Source organism: Orcinus orca, chromosome 15 (assembly GCF_937001465.1).
Source record: "Orcinus orca chromosome 15, mOrcOrc1.1, whole genome shotgun sequence".
Lineage (NCBI taxonomy): Eukaryota > Metazoa > Chordata > Mammalia > Artiodactyla > Delphinidae > Orcinus > Orcinus orca.
Genome location: NC_064573.1, coordinates 74,688,593 through 74,715,311, shown reverse-complemented (window position 1 = coordinate 74,715,311; position 26,719 = coordinate 74,688,593). Strand labels below are relative to the sequence as shown.

At 52.4% G+C, this 26,719-nt stretch overlaps 1 protein-coding gene across 14 annotated transcripts in view; it reads right to left on the bottom strand.

Annotated features, from left to right (window-relative positions):
* Window positions 1-161: 161 nt before the first annotated feature.
* The window catches only part of RASAL1 (RAS protein activator like 1), a 32,965-nt gene continuing 6,407 nt past the window's right edge, over window positions 162-26,719 (bottom strand). Inside the window, exons 2-22 of one of the 14 annotated variants that reach the window (XR_007471575.1) lie at window positions 25,870-25,926; window positions 23,286-23,399; window positions 23,066-23,127; window positions 17,942-18,071; window positions 15,415-15,496; window positions 15,140-15,271; window positions 13,257-13,345; window positions 12,880-12,997; window positions 12,593-12,746; window positions 12,151-12,215; window positions 11,746-11,858; window positions 9,493-9,685; window positions 6,658-6,795; window positions 5,952-6,096; window positions 4,571-4,743; window positions 3,334-3,471; window positions 3,111-3,246; window positions 2,256-2,376; window positions 1,486-1,900; window positions 1,198-1,274; window positions 918-946 (exon numbers count right to left, since the gene is read on the bottom strand). Coding sequence is in view for 8 of the 14 variants with exons in the window: in XM_049697680.1 (XP_049553637.1) it covers window positions 1,627-1,900; window positions 2,256-2,376; window positions 3,111-3,246; window positions 3,334-3,471; window positions 4,571-4,743; window positions 5,952-6,096; window positions 6,658-6,795; window positions 9,493-9,685; window positions 11,746-11,858; window positions 12,151-12,215; window positions 12,593-12,746; window positions 12,880-12,997; window positions 13,257-13,345; window positions 15,140-15,271; window positions 15,415-15,496; window positions 17,942-18,071; window positions 23,066-23,127; window positions 23,286-23,399; window positions 25,870-25,926 (2,434 nt within the window). In the remaining 6 variants the exon portion in view is untranslated. Of the gene's footprint in view, window positions 947-1,197; window positions 1,901-2,187; window positions 2,377-3,110; window positions 3,247-3,333; window positions 3,472-4,570; window positions 4,744-5,951; window positions 6,097-6,657; window positions 6,796-9,492; window positions 9,686-11,745; window positions 11,859-12,150; window positions 12,216-12,592; window positions 12,747-12,879; window positions 12,998-13,256; window positions 13,346-15,139; window positions 15,272-15,414; window positions 15,497-17,941; window positions 18,072-23,065; window positions 23,128-23,285; window positions 23,400-25,869; window positions 25,927-26,719 lie in introns of those variants that run through there. The other 13 variants (XR_007471576.1, XM_033408582.2, XR_004477802.2 and 10 more) reach the window with 13 other exon arrangements.

The following is a 26,719-nucleotide window of genomic DNA, read 5'->3' as shown; positions in this document are numbered from 1 at the left end:
CCTCACGCTCCCTCAGATGCTGATTCAGAAGATCTGGGGGCGGTCCCAGGAATCTGCATTTCTAGCAGACAACCTGAGGGTGGGCTTTGAACCACAGTCTGAGAAATCCCTCCCTGGCTCCCACGCTATCCCCATGGAACCCATTTTGAAAACCACACATCTAGACTCACTCCCTCCTCATTTTATACAGGGTAAACTGAGGCTCAAAGAGAGGGAAAGAGCCTGGTCCAAAGTCTCCCGAGGGTCTGAGTCACGCACGCTGGGCTCTCGGCCTCAGTTATTCCTGAGGGCACCTGATTCTGGAGGCTTGTGGTTAGGATTCTCGGCCAAGGACAGGGTTCAGGAGGATCAATGTGGCTACAGGGATTGGCAGACATGAAAACAGAAGGGCTGAGCCTGTTTAGTGCCTATCTGGGCCAACAAGGCCACATGGGCATCAGGGATTCAGGTACAGCCGTATCCAGCAGCTCAGGGCCAGGCTGGCCATGTCAGTGTGGGTAGAGGCCAGTCCTGTGAAGCAGAAACCTCAGGCTGAGACAAGTGGGTCAGGTTCCTTATTCCATCCACTCCAGAGTGCCTCAACCCAGAGGGTAAGACTCATTCAGTGCAAGGATGGTCCCCTGCCAAAGGGTTTCCATGCCTGGGTTCTCAGCTTAGGACACATGGGATTAGGATATCTCCAGGAGCCTGCAAGCCACAGCAGCCACGAGGTACCAGACAGCCACGAGGAGACTCCTGGGCCAGGGGACGCTGAGAAGGGCCCACCGGCTCTTTTCGCCTCCTTTCAGGCTGGCTCTGGCGTGTCCTCAGGGCCTCAGGGGGCCCGGGGCCACCTTCCGCTGCTCCTGAGGCTGGAACTCCTCGTGGGCTTGATCCAGGTCTGCGAGCACCTCCAGCAGACGGGCAGCTGCCTCTCTCTGGTGAGCCAGGGCAGCAGGACAGGCCCCTGGGAGAAAGAAAAGGAGGCCACAGGGGCTCAGCGAGGCCAGGGCAGGCTGCTGTAATTCAGATCCAGTGGCTTCCTCAGGCCCCATATGTGCCTGGTGCCCTGAGATCCTAAAATGTGCCCGGGCCGCATACACACAGCCACTGGCCTGCTGGTGGACTGGAAAGAGGAGAGCGGGAGGGGAGGACAGGGCGGGGTGCTGAGCAAGTTGTGGGAGAGGGCAAAGAAAAGGGACCTCCTTATCCCCTTACCTTCCGTGGCACTGGAGCCCTTCTCTGTGTCTGCCTCGGGAGTCGTATCCAGGGTGGAATCCTCCAGGAATTTCATCCTGAAAGTTAAGAGGGAGAAAACCAAGCTGGTTCCTGAGTCCCAATGCTGCTCTCGAACCCAGAGATTCTGCTGGTTGACGGAGACATTACAGGTTCCCACTAAACCATCACCATCATCACAGCAAACATTTATAGCATGTCAGATCCTATTCTAAGCCCTTTACATGTATAAACTCATTTAATTAGCACAAAACACATGTAGGTACTTACTGTTAGCTCCGTTATACAGATGATCACTGAGACACAGAGAAGTAATGTAACTTACCTAAGGTCACAGAGCATAATAATAATTGTTACCCTTTATTGAAAGCTAATTATGTGGCCAGGCACCTACAAAGTGCTTTACCTGTATTAGCTCATTTGTTCCTTAGGACAACCCCATGAGGTATGTACAATTGGTACCCTTATTTTCCAGATGAGGAAACTGAGGTAGAGAAGGTAAGCAACTCGCCCGAGATCACACAGCCAGTGAGTAGCCAGTCCAGGATTTGAACCCAGGCAGGCCAGCTTCAGAACCCACACCATGAGTTGGAACACATCTCCGTCACTGAATGACAGTGATCCTGAGGCCAGCCAGCAAGGTGGAGGGACACATCCAAGCTCTGTGCCCTCTGTCTCTGGAGTCCTGGGTATCAAAAGATCCCAAGATCCACGGGACTTCCCTGGCGGTCCAGTGGTTAAGATTCTGTGCTTCTAATGCATTGGTGCGGATTCGATCCCTCATCAGGGAACTAAGACCCCACATGCTGCATAGCATGACCAAAAAGTAAAAATTAAAAAAAAAAAAAAAAAGATCCCAAGATACAGTTCCACATTAGGGTCCACCTGAGGATGCTTCCCCGTCCTTCCCTGGAGCCTGCGCCCCCGGAAGCTCATCAGATGCACATGGAAAGAAAGAACATGTGGACATGGGGAGGGCACAGTGGGTAGTAGCCCCAGCAGGGCACAGTGAAGTGGGTTGGGTGGTGGGGAGGACCCACCTGAGCCGGTCCCGCCCTAGAAGCAACTGCCGATACACCATTTGGGTCTCAGCATCAGGATCCAGCGGGTCACTCCAGTCCCCCAGGGTGACGGCTGAGTGTGTGCGGCTGCAACCGGCAACTGAGGGGAACACGGCATCATCGTTAACCTCCCATTCCCCTTTCAGAAGCCCCATGGCCAAGCCCTGCCCCTTCTGCCTCTAAAATCACGCTTCAAACCTACTACTTCCCTCAGCCCCACCGCCTCAACCTTCGCCCAGAAGAGCCATGGTCTCACTGCTCTCCATCCCCCTCCCACATTCTACGCTCCAGCCACAGACCTTTTTCAATCCTTCAGCCCACGTTTGCTCTGCCTGAAACACTCTTCCTTCCTCCAACTTCACTACTTAACTCTTATCCTTCTCAGGTCACATTTAAGTGGCACCTACTCCAGGAAGCCCTCCTTGCTGTCCTACCCTGGGGCTGGGTCAGAGGTGTTCTCTGGAGTCTCAAAAGCCGCACCTTGGCACTTGTAACACTGTGTTACAATGGTCTGGTTATTCACTTGTTTTCCTTGAGAGCAAGCCTGACGTCTGTGTACCACTAGATGCCCGGTGTTTAGTGGGTGCTTGAAAGATATCTGTGCCAGGCAGTGTTCTAATCGCTTTGCATATGTCAACTTATTTACTCCTCACAGCAACCCTACAAGGTGGACACTATTATCAACCCCATTTCACACTTGGGGAGACTTCAAGGCAAGAGAGAGGTTAAGGAACTCGCCCAAAGTTGCAGCGCCAACCCAGGATGAGGTGGGACACTCTCTGATTGACAGGTGTGGAGGGCGGGGCCTGAGTCCGCCCCTCCCCGCCCCCTCACCTGAGCGCTCGGCCTGGAGGCAGCAGGTCCAGTGCGCGCTGCGGAACGCACCGGGGTGCCAAGCGGCCAGCTTGTCCGGATTGGGGGCGCTGGCCTTGCGCAGGGCCGATAGCCACTGGTTGAGCTCGTTCACGTTCTTCAGGGAGTTGGTGGGGGGCGGTCAGAGGTGGGGTGGGACCCAAGGGGCTCCCTCCGCTCCTCCCTCATATTCGCAGCGCCTCACCTTGCACTGGAGGTAGGTGGTGTGCAGCGCTCCCGCGCCGTCCTGCGTCACCACCTGCATCACGTGCGGCAGCTGGAAGGCGCCCTCGTCCACGCGCTCCACGGCGCGGATGTGCGACACCGGCATGGAGGATCGCGTCTGTGAGAGAGGACTGTCGCTGCCGGGCGGGCCGGGGGCTGGGGCTGGCGTGGCTGTGCCCAGGGACAGCTTTCCTGTGGGTGTGTGCCTTGGCGTGGGGACATTCACCCCGCGCATCTGTGCTATGTGCGTGTCCACTTGGCAGTTCCGTGAGTCCTGCAGTCCCGGCCCATCACTCTCTAAGTGACAACGTCTCTGGACATCAGTTTCCACCATCGCAACCCCGACACAGCACTTGAGATGTAGTTTAAGCACGATACATTTCTCCACTTATTTCATCATTACAACACATTTCTGAGGCTGGGTCTATTATTCCTCCCAACTTATAGATGAGGAAACTGAGGCACAGGAGGATTAAAGGACCCTCCTGTGGTCACTCAGCTGGTGGAGCCAGAATTGAAACCCAGAGAGTTGAACTCTAGAATCTACACTCTGCTGATAAAGTAGAAAGAGTAAGTTGTGGGCACCCTCTCCAGTGTTAGCTATTATGGTCTGTAGCTGTGCAGCCACAGAAATGGGTAGATCCAGTGTGTGTCTCAGTTTGTGCTAGGCTTGAATGGCAGCCCCATGAGGGCAGGGAGTTTATGTCTTGTTTACTGTGGTATCTCCAGTGACCAGAACACTGCATGGTACACAGTAGGTGCTCGAATAAATGCTTGATGGATGAATGAATGAGTGAACAAATGTCTGGATGTGAGTGCCTGTCCAGCCGGGCATGTACCTCTGGGTGAACAGATCCAATTGTGAGTCTCTATGGTATGCGGGCAGAGACCTGGGTGGTCACATCTGAGTGGGGTTCAGCAGTGTCCATGCCCTGTGCATGTCCACATCTGGGAGGATACGTCCCAGCCACCAGAGGTGCCTGTTCTGAAGAATGTCTGATGCTATGTGTAGGCGTTTGCCTGTCCGTGTCCTGTGCCCACACTGACCCAAAGATATGAGCAGAGCCTGGCCTCAGAGTTTGGACTTGCTAAGCTGCCACGGGGCCTTGGGCAGTCCTTGTCCCCTCCTGGACCTCAGTATCTCCCTGGGTACAAAGAGGCAGCTCTATGAGTGAGGCCACCCCTGGAAAACCCTCCACAGTGGGCTGGAGCCCCACCTGACACTCAGGACTCCTAGAGTAGGAGAGCATCTCCCCGCTGAGCCGGAAGTAGCGCTTCTTGAACGCAAAGCGTGTGGCCAGGCCGGCGGGCTCTTCCTTGCGCTTGAGCAGGTAGCCTTCTCGAACGGTCACCGAGGGCGGGACCAGGGCCCTGGCTGGGCCCCCAGGCTCTGGGAAATGGGGAGGGGGGACTGTGAACCCTTCCCACCCAGGCTCAACCTGCCGAGGGCCTCATGGAGGAGCGTGATTCTTGGCTCCCCTAGAGGCAGGAGGATGGAGAAGATGACTTTGGACTCCACTTTCTCCATAGGGAATGGGGCCTGGGGGTGTCAGGGAGTGGGGGGCCCAAAGCTGGCCTTGGCGATCCCTTTCCAGCTTGAGGGATGTGCAGGCAGCCAGCAGGGGGAGCCACGCCTTATGGAGTCAGTCCAGGGAGTTCCCTGGATCTAGCCACCCTTAGGGGTGTCCAGACACAGGCCCTCCCCAGCACACAGGGACCTCATCAGGCCACAACCAGGCCTCCACATTTTGACAGGCTGCTCCTATGTGACTTGGACCCAACTGTCTCATAACCCGGGCCCCACACTCTGATATAGACTCACCCCCAACTCCTCTGCTTAAAACTATCCCGTAGTTCCATTTCACTCCAGGTGAAAGCCAAAATCCTTCCAGCAACCCCACATGATCTGCCCCCCTCACCTCTCTTTCACTCCCTCTCATTCATTCTTCTTCACTGGCCCCCTCACTGTCACTCTCTGTCCCCACCTCAGGGCCTTTGCACATGCTGTGCCCAGCCTGGAACATTTCCCCAGGATCCTCATGGCTTGCTCTCTGTCCTCTTTCAGGTCTTTATTCTAATATCACCCTAGTGAGGCCATTCCTGGCCACCCTCTCTAAAAGAATGACCTGCCACCCCCCGCCCAATATTCCCTTCCCTCTTTTATTTTTTCTCCTAAGCACTTATCACTCCGTTAACACATGTGATTTGGTAATTAATCTTGTTTACAGCTTGTTGTCTCCACTAGAATAAAACTTCCATGAGAGCAGGACTTTCTTCTGTTTCGTCCACTGCTGTTTCCCCAGCACCTGGAACAGTGGCTATTACAAAGTAGGCACTTAATAGATATTTGTCAATTGCATGAGTACCATGCCACGATTCCCACTCACATCTCCACACGGGCTGGAATGGTCTGGAGGGCCTGAGTCTGTTCATCTGTGGGACCTAGCACGGTATGTGCCAGGAAATGTTTGTTGACTGACTAGCTGACCCACAGGTCCACGGTCTCAGTGCTAGGGGTGGGGGAGGGGTGGTAGAAGGGCAGGTCCCGAGGGTCCAGTGGAATGACAAGCTGGCTGTGGCAGGGCCACAGGAACTCACCCTCCTTCCCATCCACATCCACCAGTTGGTCCAGGAAGTCTCTCACACGCGAAATACTCTGCAGCAGGAAGGGGTGTAGGGGGGCCATCCACAGCTCCTTGCCCTGGCCCAGCTGCTGGCCCAGGTTTCCAATGCTCTGCACAGCCTGGAGCAAAGAAGCAGGGGATGCCAGCACCAAGGTCACTGCAGTGAGGAAGGCCCTCTGTAGACCCAGAACAGAGCCCCAGAGTCCTGGCTCCCAAATCAGTGCTCAATAAAAGGAGAAAACTCCTAGCAGCACCTGCTTTAGACGATATCTGTCCCTCTCTGTGCACAGATATGTATCCCCAGTGCTTTTATTTTATCCCCTCCTGAACCCAGATAACCCCATTCAGGACTGCTTGATGCCATCATGCATACTCGAGCCCATCAGAACCTCAGAATGTGGTCCCTTTGCAAAGGATGGTCTAATTCATACTAAGGCATAAATGACTGCTAGCCTGCTTCCCGCTTTGCCCCTGGAAGGGTAGGGGTTTTGTTCCAAAGAGGGAATTAGAAAGAGAAATGAATGCTTTCACATTCAGGATGGAAAGCTAATGGTGCCGTTTCAAACAGAGGTTTCTCTGGGTCTCATTTGGGTCTTCCATGGGTCCGGCCTCCACTCTGTTCCTCCCATGCTTCTCACTGGCTAAGGGCACCCGAGATGGGGGGGCTCCACTGCCGGCACCTTGGCAAGCAGCAGCAGTGAGCGTCTGGTCTGGGGATCTGCGTGCTGGTCCCGAAGGTCAAACAGCTTCGGGGTGAGGATGGCAGGAGCGAAGAATCGCAGGAAGAGAAAGCCACTTATGGCCAGGTTCTTCACATCCTGCGGAGAGGAGCGGCAGGTGAGAGGGGCCCCTCAAATCCACTTCTCAGCTGGGGAAACTGAGGCAGCAAGGACTAAAGATGGGTGGTACAAGGGGAAGTAGAATGGGAGACAGGTCAGGAGGCCATCCTGGTCTGCCAAGGAGGCTTTTCCTCTCTGGGCCTCAGTTTCCCCACCTGGAAAATGGAGTAATAATACCAATCCTGCACGATCAGAATTAGCCAAACAGCCTCAGAGTCTGCTTTGTGCCAAGCACTGTGCTACGGGCACAGCCCTATGAAAACGGCATCATCATTATTCCCAGTTTACAGCTGAGGAACCAGAGGCTCAGAGGTGTCAGGTGACTTGCCCAAGGCCACACAGCTATAAGTGGCAGAGCCAGGATTTGAACCCAGGCAGGATTTGAACTCTGCTCTTCACCACACTCTCCTGCATTCAACACTAGCTACGGAGTGTCAAAAACTAAGCCTGAACTGTCACCTTTACTCCTAAAGCAATCCCATGGGGGTAGATACTATTATCTCTGTTTTCCAGATGAGGAAACTGAGGCTCAGTAGTGAACCCAGTTCAGCTGGCTCCCTTGCACATCCCCCAGCCCCAGCCTCTGCCCCCTGCAAACTGTAAAGCACGGCGCCCCTCTGTGTGAGACCCAGGCCTGGCCCACCTGCATGCACGTAAGGCTGGCGCCCCCAGCTCCAGCAGAGGGGACTTGGGGAGAAGGTGTCTCTCTATCCTGGGTGCAAGCTCCCCCCAGGGGGCTCCTCACCTACCCCTCACACTCACCAAGCTATATTTAGCCCGAGAATGTGCTGCAGTGTTTATTTAGGGGTTGTATTCACACATAAGACAATACCCTCTCTGGGTGTGTGCCAACTTCCCGGGGGCATCTCTGCGTTGACAGTGAGCCCTGACAGGAGCTGGGCACCTGGAGCTGCCCAGAGGTGAGGGTGGAGGTCCCACTCATCTGGAACCCTGAACTGCCCCCAAGGCTGCCCCCCCAGCCCACCATGTTCCAGGGTAATTTTAGCCTTTGATATCAGCTCATCAACTTCCTCCTTTCTTAAGAAGGAGGAACAAGTATCAGAGCGGCAAAGAAAGGGGCTCCCTTGGGTTCCTGCGACCCCACCCATCCTCGTGGGCCTGAGGAAGTCCCTGCTCCCTGCCCGTGGCCTCTGCCTACCATGGAGGCTGAAAACTGGGGGACACTTGGGTGTCATTGATCTTGGTTCCTCCCACAAGGGCCAGGCTGTCTGGGGCGCTGGCCTCCCGCTTCCCTCCCTTCCTCCCTGCCTTGGCTGTGTCCCACTTAGCACCTCCACTGGCAACCCAGGCAAGAGCCCTGCAGCTGTGGGGTAAATCCCCCATGTCCCAGTTTGGAGGCCCAGAGCTCAATCCGCAGGCGGGGATGAGGGAAGAAGGAAGAGGTTCCCACTGCGAGTCTGGAGGCCTAGCCTTGAGTCCACGACTCTTGGCCAAGGTGCCTCACCTCTCTGGGCCTCGGTTTCCCCATCTGTACGTGGGGAGAGGTGTGGCATAAATCAGGACCTCTTAACCCAGGCTCTAGGAGTTCGGCCATTACATCTCCAACATTTAGCGGGTCCTAGACCTTTCTGCAAAGCGAACCCCTGTCTGCATTTCTATTATGTCAGTGCTGTGTAAGACCTAGCCTCACTCGGTGTCATTTGTAAGCAAGGACCGTGACTGCCACCTCGGAAGGCATGCTGAGCATTAAACCTGGGGGTCTCAAACTGGCAACCCACAGGCCAGTCCAGCTGCAAACGTGTAATGATTGGCTCAAAGTATTATTGTTGTGTTATTGTTGTTAGGTAAACTAGTGCCAAAATTTAAAAAATAAGATTCCACACATAAAATCCAGACTGTTGGATTAAAAAACAAAAAAACTCTGAAGATCAGGCAATATTGGGTCCCCATTCCTACATGGCAATAATTGATTGTCTGGATCTGCCCCTTTAAGACAAGCTGTGGGAGCTCCAGTTTGCCACAGTCCCTACCACTCCCTACTGTCCAACACCTTGACTGCTCTGTTCATTTACCTCACCTGCCTGAACCCTACAGCACCTAGAGTTCAACTTTTGTATCAGTATTAGAAAAGCACTAGCATGTGCAGGGATTTCTTTTTAGACTTTATTTTAGGTGTCTGCTACTGAGTCCTGTGTGCCAGCCATCTCTGTCTCTCTGTCTCTCTAATAGCTGGAATTTAAGAAGCACTTGCTTTGCGCCAGACTGTATTATTTGGTGGTTATGAGCACAGGTTCAGGAGTCTGCCTGGGTGGGTGCCTATCCCACCACTACCCCCTCCTAGCTGTGTAACTTAACCTCTCTGGGCCTCAGTTTCCTCCTCTGTAAAATGGAATAATACTGGCACCCGGCTTGTAGGGTGGAAGCGAAGACTAGACGAGGTAATAAATATGTAAAACAAGGTCTGACTCCTAGAAAGGGCTATATATAGTGTTAACTGCTATTATTATCATCATCACGATCATCATCATCGTCACCCCTGGGTCCCAGATCCTATCAGAACACTGTCCCCGCTTCTGCCAAGACACACAGCACGTCAGCGTAGGCAGCCCAGGTTTTGTCCCGCCCCTGCCCTTCCTCTCCCTGTGACCCTAGACAAGCTACTGCCCCTCCCCAGCCTCAGTCTCCCCATCTGCCCAATGGGAGTGCCTGGCCCACCTTGTGCTCTGCCTGGGGAAAGCGCTCCTCCACGCACTGGCGCAGCTGCTTGAAGGTGAGACGGATGGCGGGCGGGCAGCGCCCCACGGAGCCCACAATGGTATCCACGATGGGCCCCAGGTAGCCCGTCAGCAGTCCCAGGCTGACCTCCCGCACGTGCTCCTCGGAGGGCGCACCCTTGAAGGAGATTCTCCTGGGGGAGCAAGTGGAGGGCTCCGCCTCAGAGCCTGGCATCTGCCTGCTCAAAACCCTCCATGGGCCCCAACTGAGCTCAGAGAGCACCCACCTTCCCATCCCATCTCCATGGCCTCCCCTCCTACCATCCACTGCTGCTGCTTCAACACACGGAGCTTATTTCTGTCTTGGGGCCTTTGTACCTGCTGATCCCCCTGCTGGGAATCACCTCCTCAAAGAGGCCATCCCTCCCCCACTGCTCATCATCACGGACCCTGGTTCAGTGCATTTTCAGCATGGACCTGCCAGACACACACTCCTGCCCCAGGGCCTTTGCACTTGCGGTTCCCCTTGCCTGGAACACTCTTCCAGCAGATCTGTGCACGACTCCCTCCCTCAACTCCTCCAAGTCTTTGCTTCCATGTCCCCTTCTCTGGGAGGCTGTCCCTGTGACACCCTACGGAATATCGCAAGCCCCTCCCCTGCTCCTGGCTCTTGCCAGGACCCTCCCTCACTTTATCTCCCTCCTTTCCACTGATCGCCTGCAATAGCCTTCTTCTTTAGTTTATTATCTGTCTCCCCCGAGAAGAGGGACTTGTGTCCATTTTCTCCCTGCTACGAACTCAGCTTTCAGCCCAGTGCCTGGCACATAGTAGGTGCTTAACAATTGTTTCGTTGACTAGATGATGGAATAGCACTTTTCTACCTGCAATGATCTTGCTCCCTTCCTTCCTGTCCCCATGCAGGTTTAGGGTCTGTCTTGCCTACCCTCAGATTGTGAATTCCATGGAAGCCAGGCTGGGGGTTCTCAGCCCCACTGTGCCCTGGACCCAACAAGCTAAGCCCTGAACTAATTGTCTCTGGCATTGAATCATTTAATCCTAATGGCAACCCAATGTTAGATTAAGTAGGCTGATTGTTCCCATTTAACAGATGAGGAAACTGAGGCTCAGAGAGGTCCCCTTGCAAATAGGTGGCAGAACAGAGATTATAACTCAAGACTGCCGGTTCCAGAGTCTGCCCAGTTTCCTGGATGCTCCAGCTCCCTGCGGGCGCCCACTGACTCCCACCATCCTTGCCAGGGGTGCTGGGAAAAGCCCTGGCCTAGGGGTTTCACAGATGGACTCTGCCCTTCTGCTCAGGGCCTGGATTCAAATCCCCACTTTGCGACTTCCCAACTGTGCAAGCTTAGGCAGGTGACCTCCCCTCTCTGAGCCTCAGTTTCCTCATCTGTAAAAAGGGTCCTAATACCTGCCTCCGGGGTGGTCGGAAGGTGAGGGCAGCACTTGCTGGGCAAGGCCCAGAGTGAAGGAAAGACCCTCTCCTGCCTCCACCATGGTCCCCAATGGACTGCCCAGCAACCGGCTCGGATGGCTTGGCAGGAACAAGCCCGCCCACCCTAGCTGGAGGAGGAAAGTCCTGGCAAGAAAGGAGGAGCCCATGGGCTTCCCTGGCGGTCCACTGGTTAAGACTCTGCACTTGCACTGCAGGGGGCGCGGGTTCGATCCCTGGTCGGGAACTAAGATCCCATATGCTGCACGGCACGGCCAAAACAAAAAAAGAAAGGAAGAGCCCAGGGAGGCATGAACTGACTCCTCCGACCCCGTCACTGCCCTGCTCCCTAACCCCATGTCATCAAGCGCTGCAGGATGCTACCTCTGCTCACAGACCCACGCGGGGCCCTCCCCCAAGGGCCTCAGCCACCACCACCACGATAACAGAAATAACTAGTACTTATGGAGTATTAGTTAATGCTGGGCTTTGTGTATATAACTCAGTTAATTCTCATGACAATCCATCAGGTAGGTATTCACGGGGGTTTAAGTAACTTGCCCAGCAGGTGTGGCAGAGCTGGGATTTGGACCCCGGGAGCTCATGTCTCAGAGTCCTGCCCATAACCACTGCACGACACCGTCTGAGGGGCTGGGCGCTTGCAGGGGAGGCTTTGAGGTAGAATGCGGGGCTCCTGAGCAGTCGTGCTGGAGGGAGGGGTGGGGGGCAGTCGGCAGAGAACCGGCCTGACAAGGCTGCAGGCAGACAAGGGGCCCGTGGACGGTTCACCCCTCAGGCTTGGCTCACCTGGTGCGGCCCAGGTCCATCTTGCACGGGTCCAGCTCCATGTACTTCTTCTCCTCGAAGACGCGGTTAATCACCGGCCTCAGGACCTCGTGCAGGTAGGGCATGCCCACGAGCTGGGGGCAGGGGGGCACCACACGGGGCGGGGCTGAGGGCGAGGCCAGGGTGTGCCCGTGAGCGAGGGTCGGGGGACCACGCAGGGAGAGGTTCAGAGCGAGGCGGGGGCCTGCCCAAGGGCTGGGGTTGGGGTGCAACTCAGGGCTAGGCCAGCCACCAGCCACCAGCACCGCAGCTCAGCCACCCCGTGCTACCTGAGGCTGGCCAAGCTCTGGGGTCCGAGTAAGCACTGGGAAGGGAGTTCCCTTGAGGAAGCTGCTGCCGGGCCCCCCTAGGCCTTCACCAACTCACCTTCAGAAACTGTTCCATTGACTTGGATGCCAGGGAGTTAGAACGGAAGAGGGTGTTGGGGTCAGCTGGGAGGACAGAGGGAAGTGTTTGCTGGGATTTGGGTGGCTGAATCCACCTCACCCCACCCACCCAAGGTGGGGGTCATGATTCTTCCAGCCTCAGGAATTGAGGAGATTTGCAACGTCAACTCCGTTCACAGTACAAAGGCCCAGAGTGGTTAAGTGAGCTGCCTAGGGTCACACAGCTCATGAGTAGCAAAACCAGGGCCTGAACCCAGAACCATGCTCCCAGCTGACTGGGAGTGCACAGCCCGTGCCACCTCCGGCACATACAGACACAGCAGCCCCTGCCCTCTGCCTGAGGCCCCCCCATTTCTCTCCCAGAGACACGCTGCAGACTCATCCTTGGGGAGTGATGCATGAGGGTCATGCAGGCAACTCACTGGTCCGTGCCACCTCACGCCGGGTGAGATAGTCCAGAAAGGGCCCAGCCAGGCCCTGGCCAAGAAAGAGCTTCACCAGCTTGGTGGCAAGCTCCTGGCGGCAGTCCCCCGAGGTCAGCTCCTCCAGGACAGCCAGGGGGCTGGCAGCATCTTCCTGCACAAGGACAGGAGGCAGGAGAGGTGGCCTGGGGCCCTGGGACCCCAAAGCAGAAAAGCCCAGCTAGACATCCCTGAAGCAAGGGGAGGCCATGATCCAGATCCCTGCCCACCCGCAGTGATGCACCCACCTCTGCCGGCCCCAGCACAGACTCCATGAGCAACTCCCTGAGTGGCTGGTAGTACTGGGAGGGCAGGACGCGGTCCTCGGTCAGGCGCACCTTCAGCCGAAGAGCACCCAGGCTCCCCCTGGCCAGGGCCAGGTCACAGGTGAAGGAACGTAAGTATGTATGGGCCAGCGCGGTGAGCCAAGATAGTCAGGTGTGAGTACAGGTAAAGAGCATAGATATTTGTAAAACAAGACAGGTGTGGACAGGTGTGGGCAGGTGTGGCCAGTATAAACAGGTGTGGACAGATATCAACCGGTATAAATACTGTAATAATACAAGCTGAAGGTGGTACCCAACATGGTTCCAGCCCAGCCTCCTCCCTCTGCACCCACGTTTACCCAGAATCCTCCTCCGCTCTGGGAAAGGGCAGGAGGTGGAACCAGCCATTGGGCGGATTCTGCTGTAGGACCTGTGGGGGGAACTCCACCTGTGGGGGGGACACACAGACCCTCAGCAGAGCTCTGCCCCACCCAGCCCTGGAAGAAGAGGTCGGGCTGCCCACCCAAGGAGGGGCGGCAAAGCCCGCCAAGGGCTACCTCCTCCTCCCATACCGTATCCTGAGGGCCTCCAGGGGACACTTAATTTACAGTTGAGGAAACTGAGGTTCAGAGAAGTGGAGTGACTTGCCCGAGGTTACACAGCTGCTAGAGACAGCATGTCTGGACTGAGTGTATTTTCAGCTCTGTTTAGGGACGAAACTTGCATCTATCAAAAGGCATAAAGGGAATTCCCTGGTGGTCCAGTGGCGCGGCCAAAGGTAACTAAATAAATAATAAAGACAGTCCAGAAGGCCCGCAAGCCCCACCTCCCTCTCTTTTTAAATAACAACTTTACAGAGATATAATTCACATCCCATACAATTCACTGATTTAAAGCGTGTAATTCAGTGGTTTTTAGTATATTCACAGAGTTGTGTGACCATCACCACTAATTTCAGGCCATTTTCTATCAGTTCCCCCACCAAAAAAAGGCCTATACCCATTAGCAATCACTCCCCATCCCCCAGCCCCTGGCAACGACTTATCTACTTTATGTCTCTATAGATTCGCTCGTATTAGACATCTCATATACATTAAATCATATAAGATGTGGGAGGTTTGGGACAGGCTTCTTTCACTTAGCATTGTGTTTTCAAAGTTCATCCACGTTGTAGCATGTGTCAGTACTTTGTTCCTTTTTATGGCTGAATAATATTCCATTGTGTGGATATACATTTTGTTTATTCGTTCATCTGTTGATAGACATTTGGGCTGTTTCTACTTTTGGTTATTATGAACGATGCTGCTATGAACATTAATGTAACCTTTTTGGTGCGGATATAAATTTTCATTTCTCTTTGGTACACACCTAGGAGTAGAACGGCTGGGTCATGTGGTAACTCTATCTTTAATCATTTGAGGAATTGCCAGACCGTTTTCCAAAGCCGCTGCACCATTTTATAGTCCCACCAGGAGTGCATAACCAAGTCTTCCTCTTATTTGCTCTAATATTGCCTCCTTTTAAAAAACTGTCAGCCTTTGGAGTTCCCTGGTGGCCTAGTGGTTAGGATTTAGTGTTTTCACTGCCGCAGCCCAGGTTCAACCCCTGATTACGCAGTGCGGCTGAAAAAAAACCCAAAAACTGTCAAGTCTGAGTATACATCCACTACTACTGAGAGGCAAGAAAAATCACACGCATTTTACAGATGGGAAGACTGAGGTTCCAAGAGAAAGACCTTGAGCCCAGTGCTTCCAGGAGTAAGGGTTAGACTTAGATTCTGGAATCAGAGAGACCTGAACTCAAATCTTGACTCTGCCATTTCTTAATCATATGACCTTGGGAAAGCCACTTACTTAACCTCTCTGAACCTTCGTTTTCCCATCTGTAAAACGGGGACAACAATGGTCCTAGCCTCTTAACAGTGGCCATCAGGTGATGATGGCCAATGAGGCGATGCTGGAGAAGCACTTAGCACAGGGCTAGCACACAGTCATCCTGGGTACTCTCATCCCAGAATAAGAATCTGGGCCCACCCTGTGACCTTGGACAGGTTCCTGCACCAATGGAACAATGGCACTCCATCACCCAGGCCTGGCCAGGGGACCTGATGAGGCAGGCTTCACATCTACCCTTCCAAGCAAGCCCGAAGATGCCCAGCCCATCTCCCCCTTCCCCCTTGGAGGCAATGGGAAGCCATGGAAGGTGTCAGGGGAGGGGGGTGTTGGGGGGGGGGCGTGCTCACCATGCCCAAGAAGTCATTCTTGCCAACCATGTCCCAGTCCCAGAGCTCCACCCGCAGCGGGGATGGGGGACCTGGCATCTCCCGCAGCTCCAGCACCTCATCCCAGTGTGGGAAGCGAGTCTTCTTGATGGTCTGGGAAAGGAGGGAGTGAGAGAGAGAGCTAATGGGACCACTGTCCCCATTTTACAGATGGTAAAACTGAGCTTCAGAGAGGTTAAGTGGCTTTCCCAAGGTCACCTGATGCCCCACTCTCCCGGCTCCGCTACACCACTTACCGAAGTCTCCAAGCTCTGGCTGCCCCAAAACACACGTGCAAATGGGTCAGATGCGCCGGAGATGTCTCGGGGGGCCAGGTCCCTGGGAACAGATGAAGTAAGGGGTGGGGGGGTCACAGGACCCTTGAGGAGCAAGACCCAAGCTGGACCTTGGAAAGGGGGTTCAGGGTAGACCATTCAAAGGCTGCTGGTTTCCAAGGCAACGAACTACCCCATTGTAGGGATCCAGTGAGGAGCATCCCTCACCAGAGCCATCCAAGCCCAGTATCTTCCTATTGACTAATGCTACCCTACGAGGACACACTACTATGCCCCTAGTATCTCCCTATTGACTAATGCTACCCTACGAGGACACACTACTATGCCCCTAGTATCTCCCTATTGACTAATGCTACCCTACGAGGACACACTACTATGCCCCTAGTATCTTCTTATTGACTAATGCTACCCTACGAGGACACACTACTATGCCCCTAGTATCTTCCTATTGACTAATGCTACCCTACGAGGACACACTACTATGCCCCTAGTATCTCCCTATGGACTAATGCTACCCTACGAGGACACACTACTATGCCCCTAGTATCTTCCTATTGACTAATGCTACCCTACAAGGACACATTACTATGCCCCTAGTATCTTCCTATTGACTAATGCTACCCTACGAGGACACACTACTATGCCCCTATCTTCTAGGGAAGGAAACTGAGGCACCGAAAGGTCAAGTGGAACATCACAAAGCAGCAGGTGAAGGTGCAGTGAGGAGGGGGAAGGGAGCCTCAGTTTCCCTGGAGCCCCTGGATGGGAGACCAGATGCCAGATGCCAGGGTTCAAAACCTGACTCTCCCATTCACTGGCTGGGTGACACTGGGAAAATTTACTTCACCTCCCTGAGCCTCAGTTTCTCCATCTGGAAAATCGGAGTAATAACAGACCAACGTCACAGGGCCAAGGGTTAAATGTGACAATATGTGTAAAGGGCTCAGCATAGCAGCCGGCAGGTGGTAAGTGCTCAGCTCACTCATTCACTCAACAAACACTCATGCCCACACTGTGCCTAGGACGAAGAAAAGGCATGAAGCAGGGACCGCCTGCCTCTGGTTGCCATGACAACTCAAAGGCTCACCCCAGTCAGCCTCTCCCACCCCTCCTTCCCAAGGTCCCCCAAATCCAGGGACATTCCCCCCCACACACACCCAGGGGCTGCTTGTTTCCTCCCGCTGCTCCTCTCCCACCCCTGCTCGGCATCCAAAGCCTTCTTTGGTTTCCTAGGAGCCAGCCTAGTTGCTAAGCGACTGCAATCAGTCTCTCTCCTGCTTGCAAGGATCCTGCACAGCTTTGTGGCTGGGGAGGAGGTCATGGGCACAGAGCAGATGAGGTGTCCCTGCCCCATACTGAGTCCTTTTGTTTGTCCTATGCCTGCCTGCTACTCCATCCAGACTCCAGGGAGCCCCAGCTGGGGACAGAAATCTGGAGGTTGTAGGAGAGGCACAGAGAGGGCAAGATAGGGCTTTAAGGTCACAGAGCAAACTAGAAATAGAGATCCAGCCCAACCTGGCAAGGACTGGCCTAAAAGTAAGGGTCGAGGGAGTAAGGTGTTGAAATAAAAGGCAGAAAACAAGATAGGAGATGGGAGGGAAAAGAGGAGTGGAAGTATTTAAGGAAATAGAGGAATGGGGGAGCTGAGAAACAGAGAGGAGTGATAAATAGGCAAGAAGGAAGATGAATATCCCAGGAGCTGCTGCCCCTGGAGGTTCACCTGTCGGTTTTACTGGTCCTGCATCCGTCTTCCTTCTTATGTTTCTTTGGGACAGGACCTACCCCTCCCTCTCTCCCAGTCCACATGACTTATGTGAGTTGATCCCTCCTTCCACTGCAGGAATGGGCTTGGAACTCAGACCTGACCAGTCAGAGTCAGTGTAATTGGTTTAGTGATAGGCATGTACCCCAGATTGGGTCAATAAGAATTAGTCCCAGGATATTGGTTGGAAATGGTGAAAGACAGAAGTTCTTTCTCCATTGGAGCTGCCAAGTTGATAGCATGCCAGTCTGGGGCTTCTGGGGTCATCTTTGCCCCTACCTGGGGGAGAGACTGTCTGAGGATGAAGTTAATACAAAAGACATCCAAGGAATCTATTTCTACAGAGTCCTGATGTCACTGTTGGAGCACCTGGATCCAGCCATGCCTGAAGCTACCTGTCATTCATACAAGCCAATCTGCTTAAGCCAGTATGAATTGGGTGTCTGTCACTTACAATTTGATTAATACACCTCCACACTCCTCTGTCTGGTCATCCTGAGTATCTGGCCTTTGGTTGCTAGTCACTGGGGCCCCAACAAAGATTTTGTTTGTGCTTTAACCCAAGAAATTTGCCACCTGGTGAGCTTGGACCGTTTGCCTGCCAAGGATCCTGGTTGTGAGCCCAGAAGTGTGCCAGGAGAGAGGTGGTCTCAAGGCAGGAGGACCCAGTGGATTTCTGCTCATTCCCAGACCATCCCCCCATCCAATCCCCCACCATGACCATACCTGGCCTGGAGCACGTGACAGCGAAGACAACGGCCCCTCACATCCTCCAGCATCTGCACGGCCAGGAAGATCTCACCCTGCACCTCTGCATCAGGGTCCACATGGTTCAGGTTGATCCAGCTATCAATTCCTGGAGGGCGCAGGCACTAACATTCATTAAGCACCTACCGTGGTCTAGACAGTGCATTAACTTAAAAATTCAATTAACATTAAAAAGGTATTGAGTCTTGGACCTCTCATGTTAGCTTTCTGTTGTAGGTACTGTAATTATCCCTACTTCCAGATGAGGAAAATGAGGCACAGCGAGGAAGGAGCTTTGCCCACGATCCCACAGCTAGTAAACAGCAGAGCTAGGATTTAAACACAGGCAGTATAGTTCTAGGGCCAATGCCCCTAACCATGTACTATCACACTCTTCATCCTGATACATAAAGCCCTGCATCATTTAGTCCCAATATACTCCCCCCTCAATAAAAACCTTGGGGGCTTCCCTGGTGGCGCAGTGGTTGAGAGTCCGCCTGCCGATGCAGGGAACACGGGTTCGTGCCCCGGTCCGGGAAGATCCCACATGCCGCGGAGTGGCTAGGCCCGTGAGCCATGGCCGCTGAGCCTGCGCGTCCAGAGCCTGTGCATCCGGAGCCTGTGCTCCACAACGGGAGAGGCCGCAACAGTGAGAGGCCGGTGTACCAGAACAAAAAACAAAAAAAAACTTGGACATTCCTGTCTCTGAGCCTTCATTCAGGCTCTCTGCTTGAATCAATCAAGTCAATCTTAGTCTCAGTCTTAACCTCTCCCTCTCTCCTTCTCCCTCTCTCTCATTTCTCTCAACACTTTAGAGATATTGTTCACTGACTTCCAGCTTTGATTGTAGTTATTGGGAAGTCATTTCAGCCTAATAATTGATCTTGTGTGAATAGTCTATCTTTTCCAAGTTTAAGGACTATGGCTTTGATGTTTGCTGCAGTTTCCCCACAATGTGTCTAGGTAAGGATTTTTTTTTTTTTTTTTTTATCCTGCTTAGTACAGGTTGTGCTTCTCCTGCTTATGGACTCATGCCCTTCCTTGAGTTTTGGAAAATTCCAGGTGGTCAATGTTTTTTATCATTTCCTCTCCCCAGCTTTTTCTATTTTCTGCTTCTAGGACTCCAATTAAATGAATGTTAGACCTTCTCAGTTATTTTCTATGCCTTCAACTTCTCTTTTAGACTTTCCTTCTCATTTCTCTGCGCTAAGGTTAAATAATTTCTTTCTGAATGAACGATCTGCTGTTGAACTCAGCCACTCAGTTTTCAGTGTCAACAACTGTACTTTTTATCTCTAAAAGTTTGATTTGGTTCTTTTCCAAGTCAGTCTATTTTTTTAAGGTATTGCTTTAATTTATCATGGTTATTGCTGGCCCTTTCTGGTGATTAATTTATTGAATTTTTTAAATTTCTATAATCATAAATACAAAATCTAAAGTCTTTATGGGTCTAGATCTGAGGGCATTGTCTCTGCTGACTCTCGCTCATGGTGGCATGGCACACTTCCTTGAGTGTGTGGTGTTCTTTGATTGTGAAGCCATGCTTGTTGGAGCTCACTCTGTGGGAAATTCAACGTGAAGATGCTTATCCCTGGAGGGCAGTGGTGGTTGCTTATTCTGGAACCTTTTAAGGGTCTCAATCTAATGGGGAATTCTCAGATTCAGTAATATCTGCCTTCCCCCTAGCCTAAGATTCAGTCTGTTTGTTGACTGTGAGTTTGATATTGACATTTACTTTCAGGGAAATCCTTCCTGATTTCCTTTCTTGTTGCTCACCACTCCCCGTTAGGTTTTAGCTCATGATCTGCAGGAGGTGGGGGGAGGAACGCTGAGGGATTTTTCCTTCTTTACATCCTTCCAACAGTGTATTAGGAATTGCATCTAATTCAGGATCTCACTGTTATGTGGCAGGAGGGCCCTTCTGAGGATCTAGTTCCCTCATGCTGCTGGAAGTGTAAGTTGCATCTCACCTCTCTAGCTCCACCGCTACCCCCAAGTCCAGGATGCCATCAGTTTTTCTCACTTGATTATTGCAAATGATAGCTAATTGATCTCCCACATCTACTCCTGTCCCACTGTGATCCCATATCCACACAGCAGCACAGAAACCTTCTGAAAATGTATCTAATCTCTTCTGTCAGTGCATCCTCTGATATTATGGCTCCAATCTCTTCACTGTCTTACTCAGGGACCATCGATGACTCCCTAGTGTCTCCAGAAGAAAGTCCAGACTCTGGCCTCCTCCCCAATCAACCCCCATCAAGTATTCCATCTGGCCTGGCTTACACCTGACCTTAGAAGAGGATCCATGGAGATGTGCCTTAGCATCTTTGCCAAAGCATCTTTAAGAACTAACTCATTCCCTTTCCTCCAGGAAGTCTTCCTTGACCACACTAGCCCTCACTGCCCTCTATCATGCCAGTGATGCCTCACATACCTCCACCCCACATTGCAGTCGTTTTAAAAAATAAAAGGCACCCACAGACACAAGACAGTTTCGATTTTTTCTTCCTCCCTGTTCTGGGTAAATGTGTTTTATTTTTCTATCTGTCCATAAGTTCCTTGAAGTTAAGCCTTATATGTCATTAATTTAATTCCACCTCCTTGGGTGGATGTTTGAGGCACACTGGGGACAGCTCAGTGGACAGGTTAAGAACACCGACTTAGGAGGCAGGCACAGCCTGGTGTCAATTCCCACCTCTGCAACATCTAGGAGGGACAAGTCACCCCACCTCTCCAAGCCTCACTTCCCATCAGCTGTGAATTTGAGATCATTCTGGTGCATACTTCATTTGGTGTTGTGAGGACTAAATGTAAAGTACTTAGCATTGTGCCTGGCACATAATAAGCCCTCATTAAATAGGAGTGATGATTATGATGATTGGCACATAGGCTGTCAACTAACGCTCACTAATGAAAAAATATATTATTATATTATTCAATAAATGGTGTCAAGACAAGTAGTAGTCATCTAGACAAAAAATAGTAAAGTTTAGTCCCTACCCCATACTTTGTATCTGGGTAAATTCCAAATAGATGAAAGACGTAACTGCAAAAAAAAAAAATGGAAACAAATTGTTGCTTGAAAGAATCATGTAAAAAATAATTGTCTTAATCTTAGGGTTGAGAAAGCCTTTTAGGTATCACAGAAAATCAAAAGCCCAAAAAAATTGTTGACTACAAAAAAAGAAACAAATTTTCTTCTGGAAAAAATTGTAATCAAAGTCAAAATATAAGCCACAAGGGAGAAAAACATTTTGCAGCTAATATGACATTTTCCTCACATGTAAAGGGCTCCTACAAATCAGTAAGAAAAGGCAACAACTCAGTGGGTGAACAATACACGTACAATGTGAATAGACAATAGACAAAAAAGGAAATAAAGTGACTCTTGAATATATAAAAAGGTCTTCAATCTCACTCATAGATTCAGAACTCTAATGGAAAACTGATGAATTCATAAAAGTGCTAACAAAAGATCAAGATGAAAAAAACTTAATTACATGGGACTCAGTGAACTGATGAGGATGATTATAATTTCTGTGACTTTCTGTTTGAATAAAAAAAAAAAATCTCACTCATAGAGAAATGCAAAATAACCCACGCTAAGAGGCAATTTTTTTTTACCTATCAGATACAAGATCCAAGCGTTTGGTATTTGTTGGCAAGGGTACAGGATGGGTTAAACTGTTAACTCCTCCAGGGAGGGTAACTTAATTACTATAATAACTATCAAATGTGCTAATGTGGGTACGCTTTGATCCAGCAAATCCACCTCTAGGAATTTATCAAGCTGATTGATGTAACTTGCATATATGTGTGCAGTCACGTTTGTACAAGGCTAGTCATTGCAGCATTGTTTGAACTAGGAAAAGACTGTCAACAACCCAAGTGTCCATCACGAGGGGACCAGACAAATAAATGATGGCACAGCCAGCACTGGGTGGCACAATGGAGCGCCACGAAGTCATACGAAGATCAAAGAATGCGGAAGCTCTGGGGACACCATTAGGGAAAGATCTCCAAGGTACATGGTGAAGTGAAAAGACAGGGTACAGAACAGATGAGTTTAATAGGCTACCATTCCTATAAGCAGAGAATAAAAACACATATAGTATAGAGGTAAGATCACAGACTCTGGGTCTTCCCTGGTGGCACAGTGGTTGAGAATCTGCCTGCTAATGCAGGGGACACGGGTTCGAGCCCTGGTCTGGGAGGATCCCACATGCCGCGGAGCAACTAGGCCCATGAGCCACAACTACTGAGCCTGCGCTCTGCAACAAGATAGGCCGCAATAGTGAGAGGCCCGCGCACCGTGATGAAGAGTGGCCCCCGCTTGCCACAACTAGAGAAAGCCCTTGCACAGAAACGAAGACCCAGCACAGCCAAAATAAATAAATAAATAAAAATTAAGATCACAGACTCTGGAACTAGACAACTTGGTTCAAATCCCAGCTGTCCCACTTAATAACTTTGTGATCTTGGGCAAGTTATTTAACCCCCTGTGCCTCAGTTTGTTCACCTATAGAGTGGGCATAACAAGAGTACCTATCTCTTAGGGTTATCACGATAATTAAGTGAATTGATACGTGTAAAGCACTTAGAAAGTGTTCAGCATACAGTAAGCACTATATAAGTGTTTGCTGCTATTACTATTGTTACTTGCTTGCATATATTTAAAATGTCCCTAGAAGGACATACAAGAAACTGACAACACTGAGGATGAGAATGTAGTAGCTGGGGGGACTTCCCCGGCAGTCCAGTGGTTAAGACTCCCCGCTTCCACTGCAGGGGGTGTGGGTTGGATCCCTGGTTGGGGAACTAAGATCCCGCATGCTGTGCAGTGCGGCCAAAAAACAAAAAAAGAATGGAGTAGCTGGGGTAAGAGGGACAGTTTCACGGCTAATTGTATCTTCTGAATACTGACCTATGTAAATAAGCTAACCGCTCAATACACGAACTAAATTAAAATGAAAAACAAAAGCAACAACCCAAATAATTTTCCCCTGAAGGCTCTGTGTTGCCCCGTGCTGCTGGCTACGCCCTTACAACTGCCACCCGCTCTGCCCTCTGCCCGGCTGGGGGCCAGTGCCCCTCACCCACCTCGGGGGTCAGCTGTAATGGCCTCCCTGCTCAGTGAGATCTTGCCTATGATGTCGTCGTGCCTGCAGAAAGGCAGGCAGATGAGGGTCCAACTTAGCGACCCCTGCCCTGCCCGTGGAGAGGTGGAGGCAAGGCGTCAACGGCTGGGTGGGTGGGTACTGTGTATTGGGGTGTCCCGCCTTCCCTCAGACGCCCAGGCTTGGGTCCCCAGCACACACACCCCACGGTATCCTCGTCCAGCACATAGAAGGCCAGATGGTGGAAATCCAGGGGCAGGTGCACTGTGTACTCCTCCCCCCAGAAGGGGCTCAGGCTTCGCCAGATGGTTGCTGTCCTGCAAAAGGGGACATGGGGGGCTGGGGGCCTTCGGGCCACACAGGTAGCAGATACCTGGGGACACAAACACACACACACAGGGATCCAGACACATACACACCCAGAGCTACTCAAATACACTCAAATACAGCTACAAACACACACACTCATACACTCAAGAATCCAGGCATGGAGACACACACAAATACACACACAAACCCTGACCCTCACACACCCAGGGACCTCAACACACACACACACACACAAACACACCACACACACACACACACACACACACACACCACACACTCCCATGGGGATACACACTGAAACAGAAATATTCACAGATATACCAAGGAAGCCAGAGACACAAAGAGACACATTCACACATATACAGATATACATATGCATCCTCAAAATTTTCTAGAAACACATATCTGTGTGTTTCTACATATAGACACGTGCAGATGCACAGAGAGAAAACAGAAACATTCACACAGAGACACAGAGAAAAGAAATGCCCGAACATGGAGACACACATAGACCCACAGACACACACTCACATACAGAGGGTGATATGCAGCAGAGATACACACACAGAATCACACTGTCATACAGTAACTGACAAGACACACAATTCCATCCATCCATTCATTCATTCACTCCATAAACGCTCACCCTGACCTATGTGCCAAGTCTTGGGGGCTATGGAGAATCAGAGGAAGAGGTGCCAAGGTCCCCACCCCCACAGAGCCTTGCTCCGCAGACTGGTGTTCCCTCCTGAGCCCTTGTGACACAGTGAAAGAAGTTCTGTAATCGGTTAGCTCAGTGGTGCCCACTGGGGTGAGGACAGGAGGGGTCAGGAAAGGCTTCCTGCAGGAGCTAGTCAGGCAAAGCAGGGAGCAAGGATGAGAACAAGTATTCCGCATGGCTGGAAGAGCACGAGCACATGCAAAGGCCCTGAGGCAGGAATGGTGAGTTTGAGGAACAAGAAGATGGTGGTTGGGAGGCAGGGATGTGTGAGGGGCCAGGAGACCATGAAGTCAGCAGAGGCCAGAGCACTCAGTAAGCAAGGGGAACCCCAGGAGGGTCGGGGACCAAGACAAACCCAGAAACAGACACACATACATCTTCACCCCAACACCTCTGCAGATGCACTTCCCTTTACACAATGGGGAAAAAAGAACCTACTTTGCCCAGTGAAGACACACCAAAATTTACGGTTGCAAAATTTGGTCTGCACACCTGCCACTGTCTTCCTCCTTCCTTCCACACACCCTTCCCCAGCAAAGAGTATGAACGTGGACACACACACACACACACACAGCCCAGGGCCCCACCATCAGACGGACTCTTCTCTCCAAACACCCTCTTCCCGCTACCCTGACCTCTTCCCGGCTGGAAGTCCCCTCAGGCTCCCCAGCCCCCGAGCTGAGAAGCTCCTCAGAGCCCAGAGGGGGTGAGAGCCTGGGGTCACACGGAAAGTCAGTCTGTGGGTTTGGGGGTGGGGTCACAGAATGTGATGAGGGGCAACACAAGCACAGAGAGAATGATGGGGGTTGGTCGGCTGGTGCGCTGCAGGCTACCCTTCTCCACACGGGCTCCCTGCCCCCAGCTCCCGGCCCATCTGGACCAGAACTGGTGCCAGGAGGATGCTGAATCCTGCTGTCTCCATAGGAACCGAGGCCTCAGCCACCGGCCCACCCACACCCTTCAGGCCTGCGGGGGCTGAGAGCCGTCCTTCAGCCCAGCACAGCACAGCACAGCCCGATGTCTCCCCAGCCCGAGACTCGCTCACACACACCAAACATCTTCACATCCTCACATGTGTTCACAGTGGCGCCTGTGTACCCAAATAAGCAGGCATTGGTGCACACGTGCATGTACACGGCAGCCCACGTGTGCACACACACGTATACCCCCCCCACGCTGGTACACAACATGAACCTCTGAGCCTGCACACCCCCAGGGACACGCACCAGTGGTCGCAGGCATTCACACCAGCCCTCCGACACCCCGACACACACCCACAAGCAGGCCCAGCCGGGCGCACATGCATGCCCACCCCCCCCCCCGCACACACACACACACGTACACACCCCGGTGCCCGCAGCACCCAGCAGGCCCGGAACCAGCCAGCCCAGCCAAGCGTGAGATGCCCATCCCCGGGGAGGCCACTGCGGAAGGTACAATCTGGCCGCCACTGAGTCAGCCCCAGGATGCCAGCAGGGACATCATCAGGACAAGGGGGAAGGGGGAAGATGTCGGCCAGTTGGTGGGACCAGATGGAGAGGGGAGCCGGCGCCCCCTCTGTCTGGACCCATGGCCAGGGTACAAAGCACCCACCATCAGGTCCGCGAGTACCCCCTTGGGGTAAATGTTGCCCTCCCCCAGGTCCTCTTTTCAACGTGAATTCTTGTGCCTGGACTCCCCAGGTCAAGATGGAGCCCCGTCCCCTGGCCCTGTTCCCTTTGCCCTCCCCTCCTTACCTGGCCACCACTTCGTCGTCCACTTTCACTATGCAGTAGGGGTCACTGCTCCCAGACCTGCGGAAGGAGGAGGTTTGGGGAGCGGGCTTGGGGGAGCAGCCCTGGGTGGGGATCCCAATCTGCCTTCATTTTACAGATGGGGGCAACTAAGGCCCAGAGAGGGGAGGGGATTTGCCCAGGGTCACACAGCAAGTTCAGTGGAGGCAGGACCTCTGGGGACCAGCAGACAATGTCATGGCTGTCCAGCCCACCCACTGCGGACCTCCTTGAATGGGCCCTGGGCTTCCACCCAAAGAAATAGAACATTGAGACGTGAAGCCAGAAAATTTGGAGTCCCGGTCGCAGGAAGCCCGAAGCTGTGGTCCAGAGCACGTGCTCTGCTGGGGAATCATCCCTGGCCCCAAGTTTACTAACTGTGGAACCCTGGCAAGACCCCTTCCCTCTGTGGGCCTCAGTTTCTCTGCTCTGTAAGTCGGGTGTAATATTTTCACATACCCCCTAGGGCGGTTGGAGGAGCTAAAGAAGCTAATGCACGGTGCGATGCATCATGGCTGACCCCAGAGCTTTCCCACAGGTGCCTGAACGCCACCCTCAGGGTAAGCATTGCCCTCTCCATTGGGAGTTTCCCTGGGACGGGACTCCCCATAGCTCAGCCTTCAGCGAGGATGGACAGCTGCTCTCACTGCAGGCACAGACCAGGGCACCCAGACCTCAAAACTCAACCAGTAGGAGAAATGGGCTCCATCCCCTTGAGTAGCCATGAGCCATAGGCCAACCAAAGCCAGTTCCAGCCCCGCTTCATAGTAAGAGTTACTAGTCCATCCCAAGCTATCGACCAGGGGCCCTCATC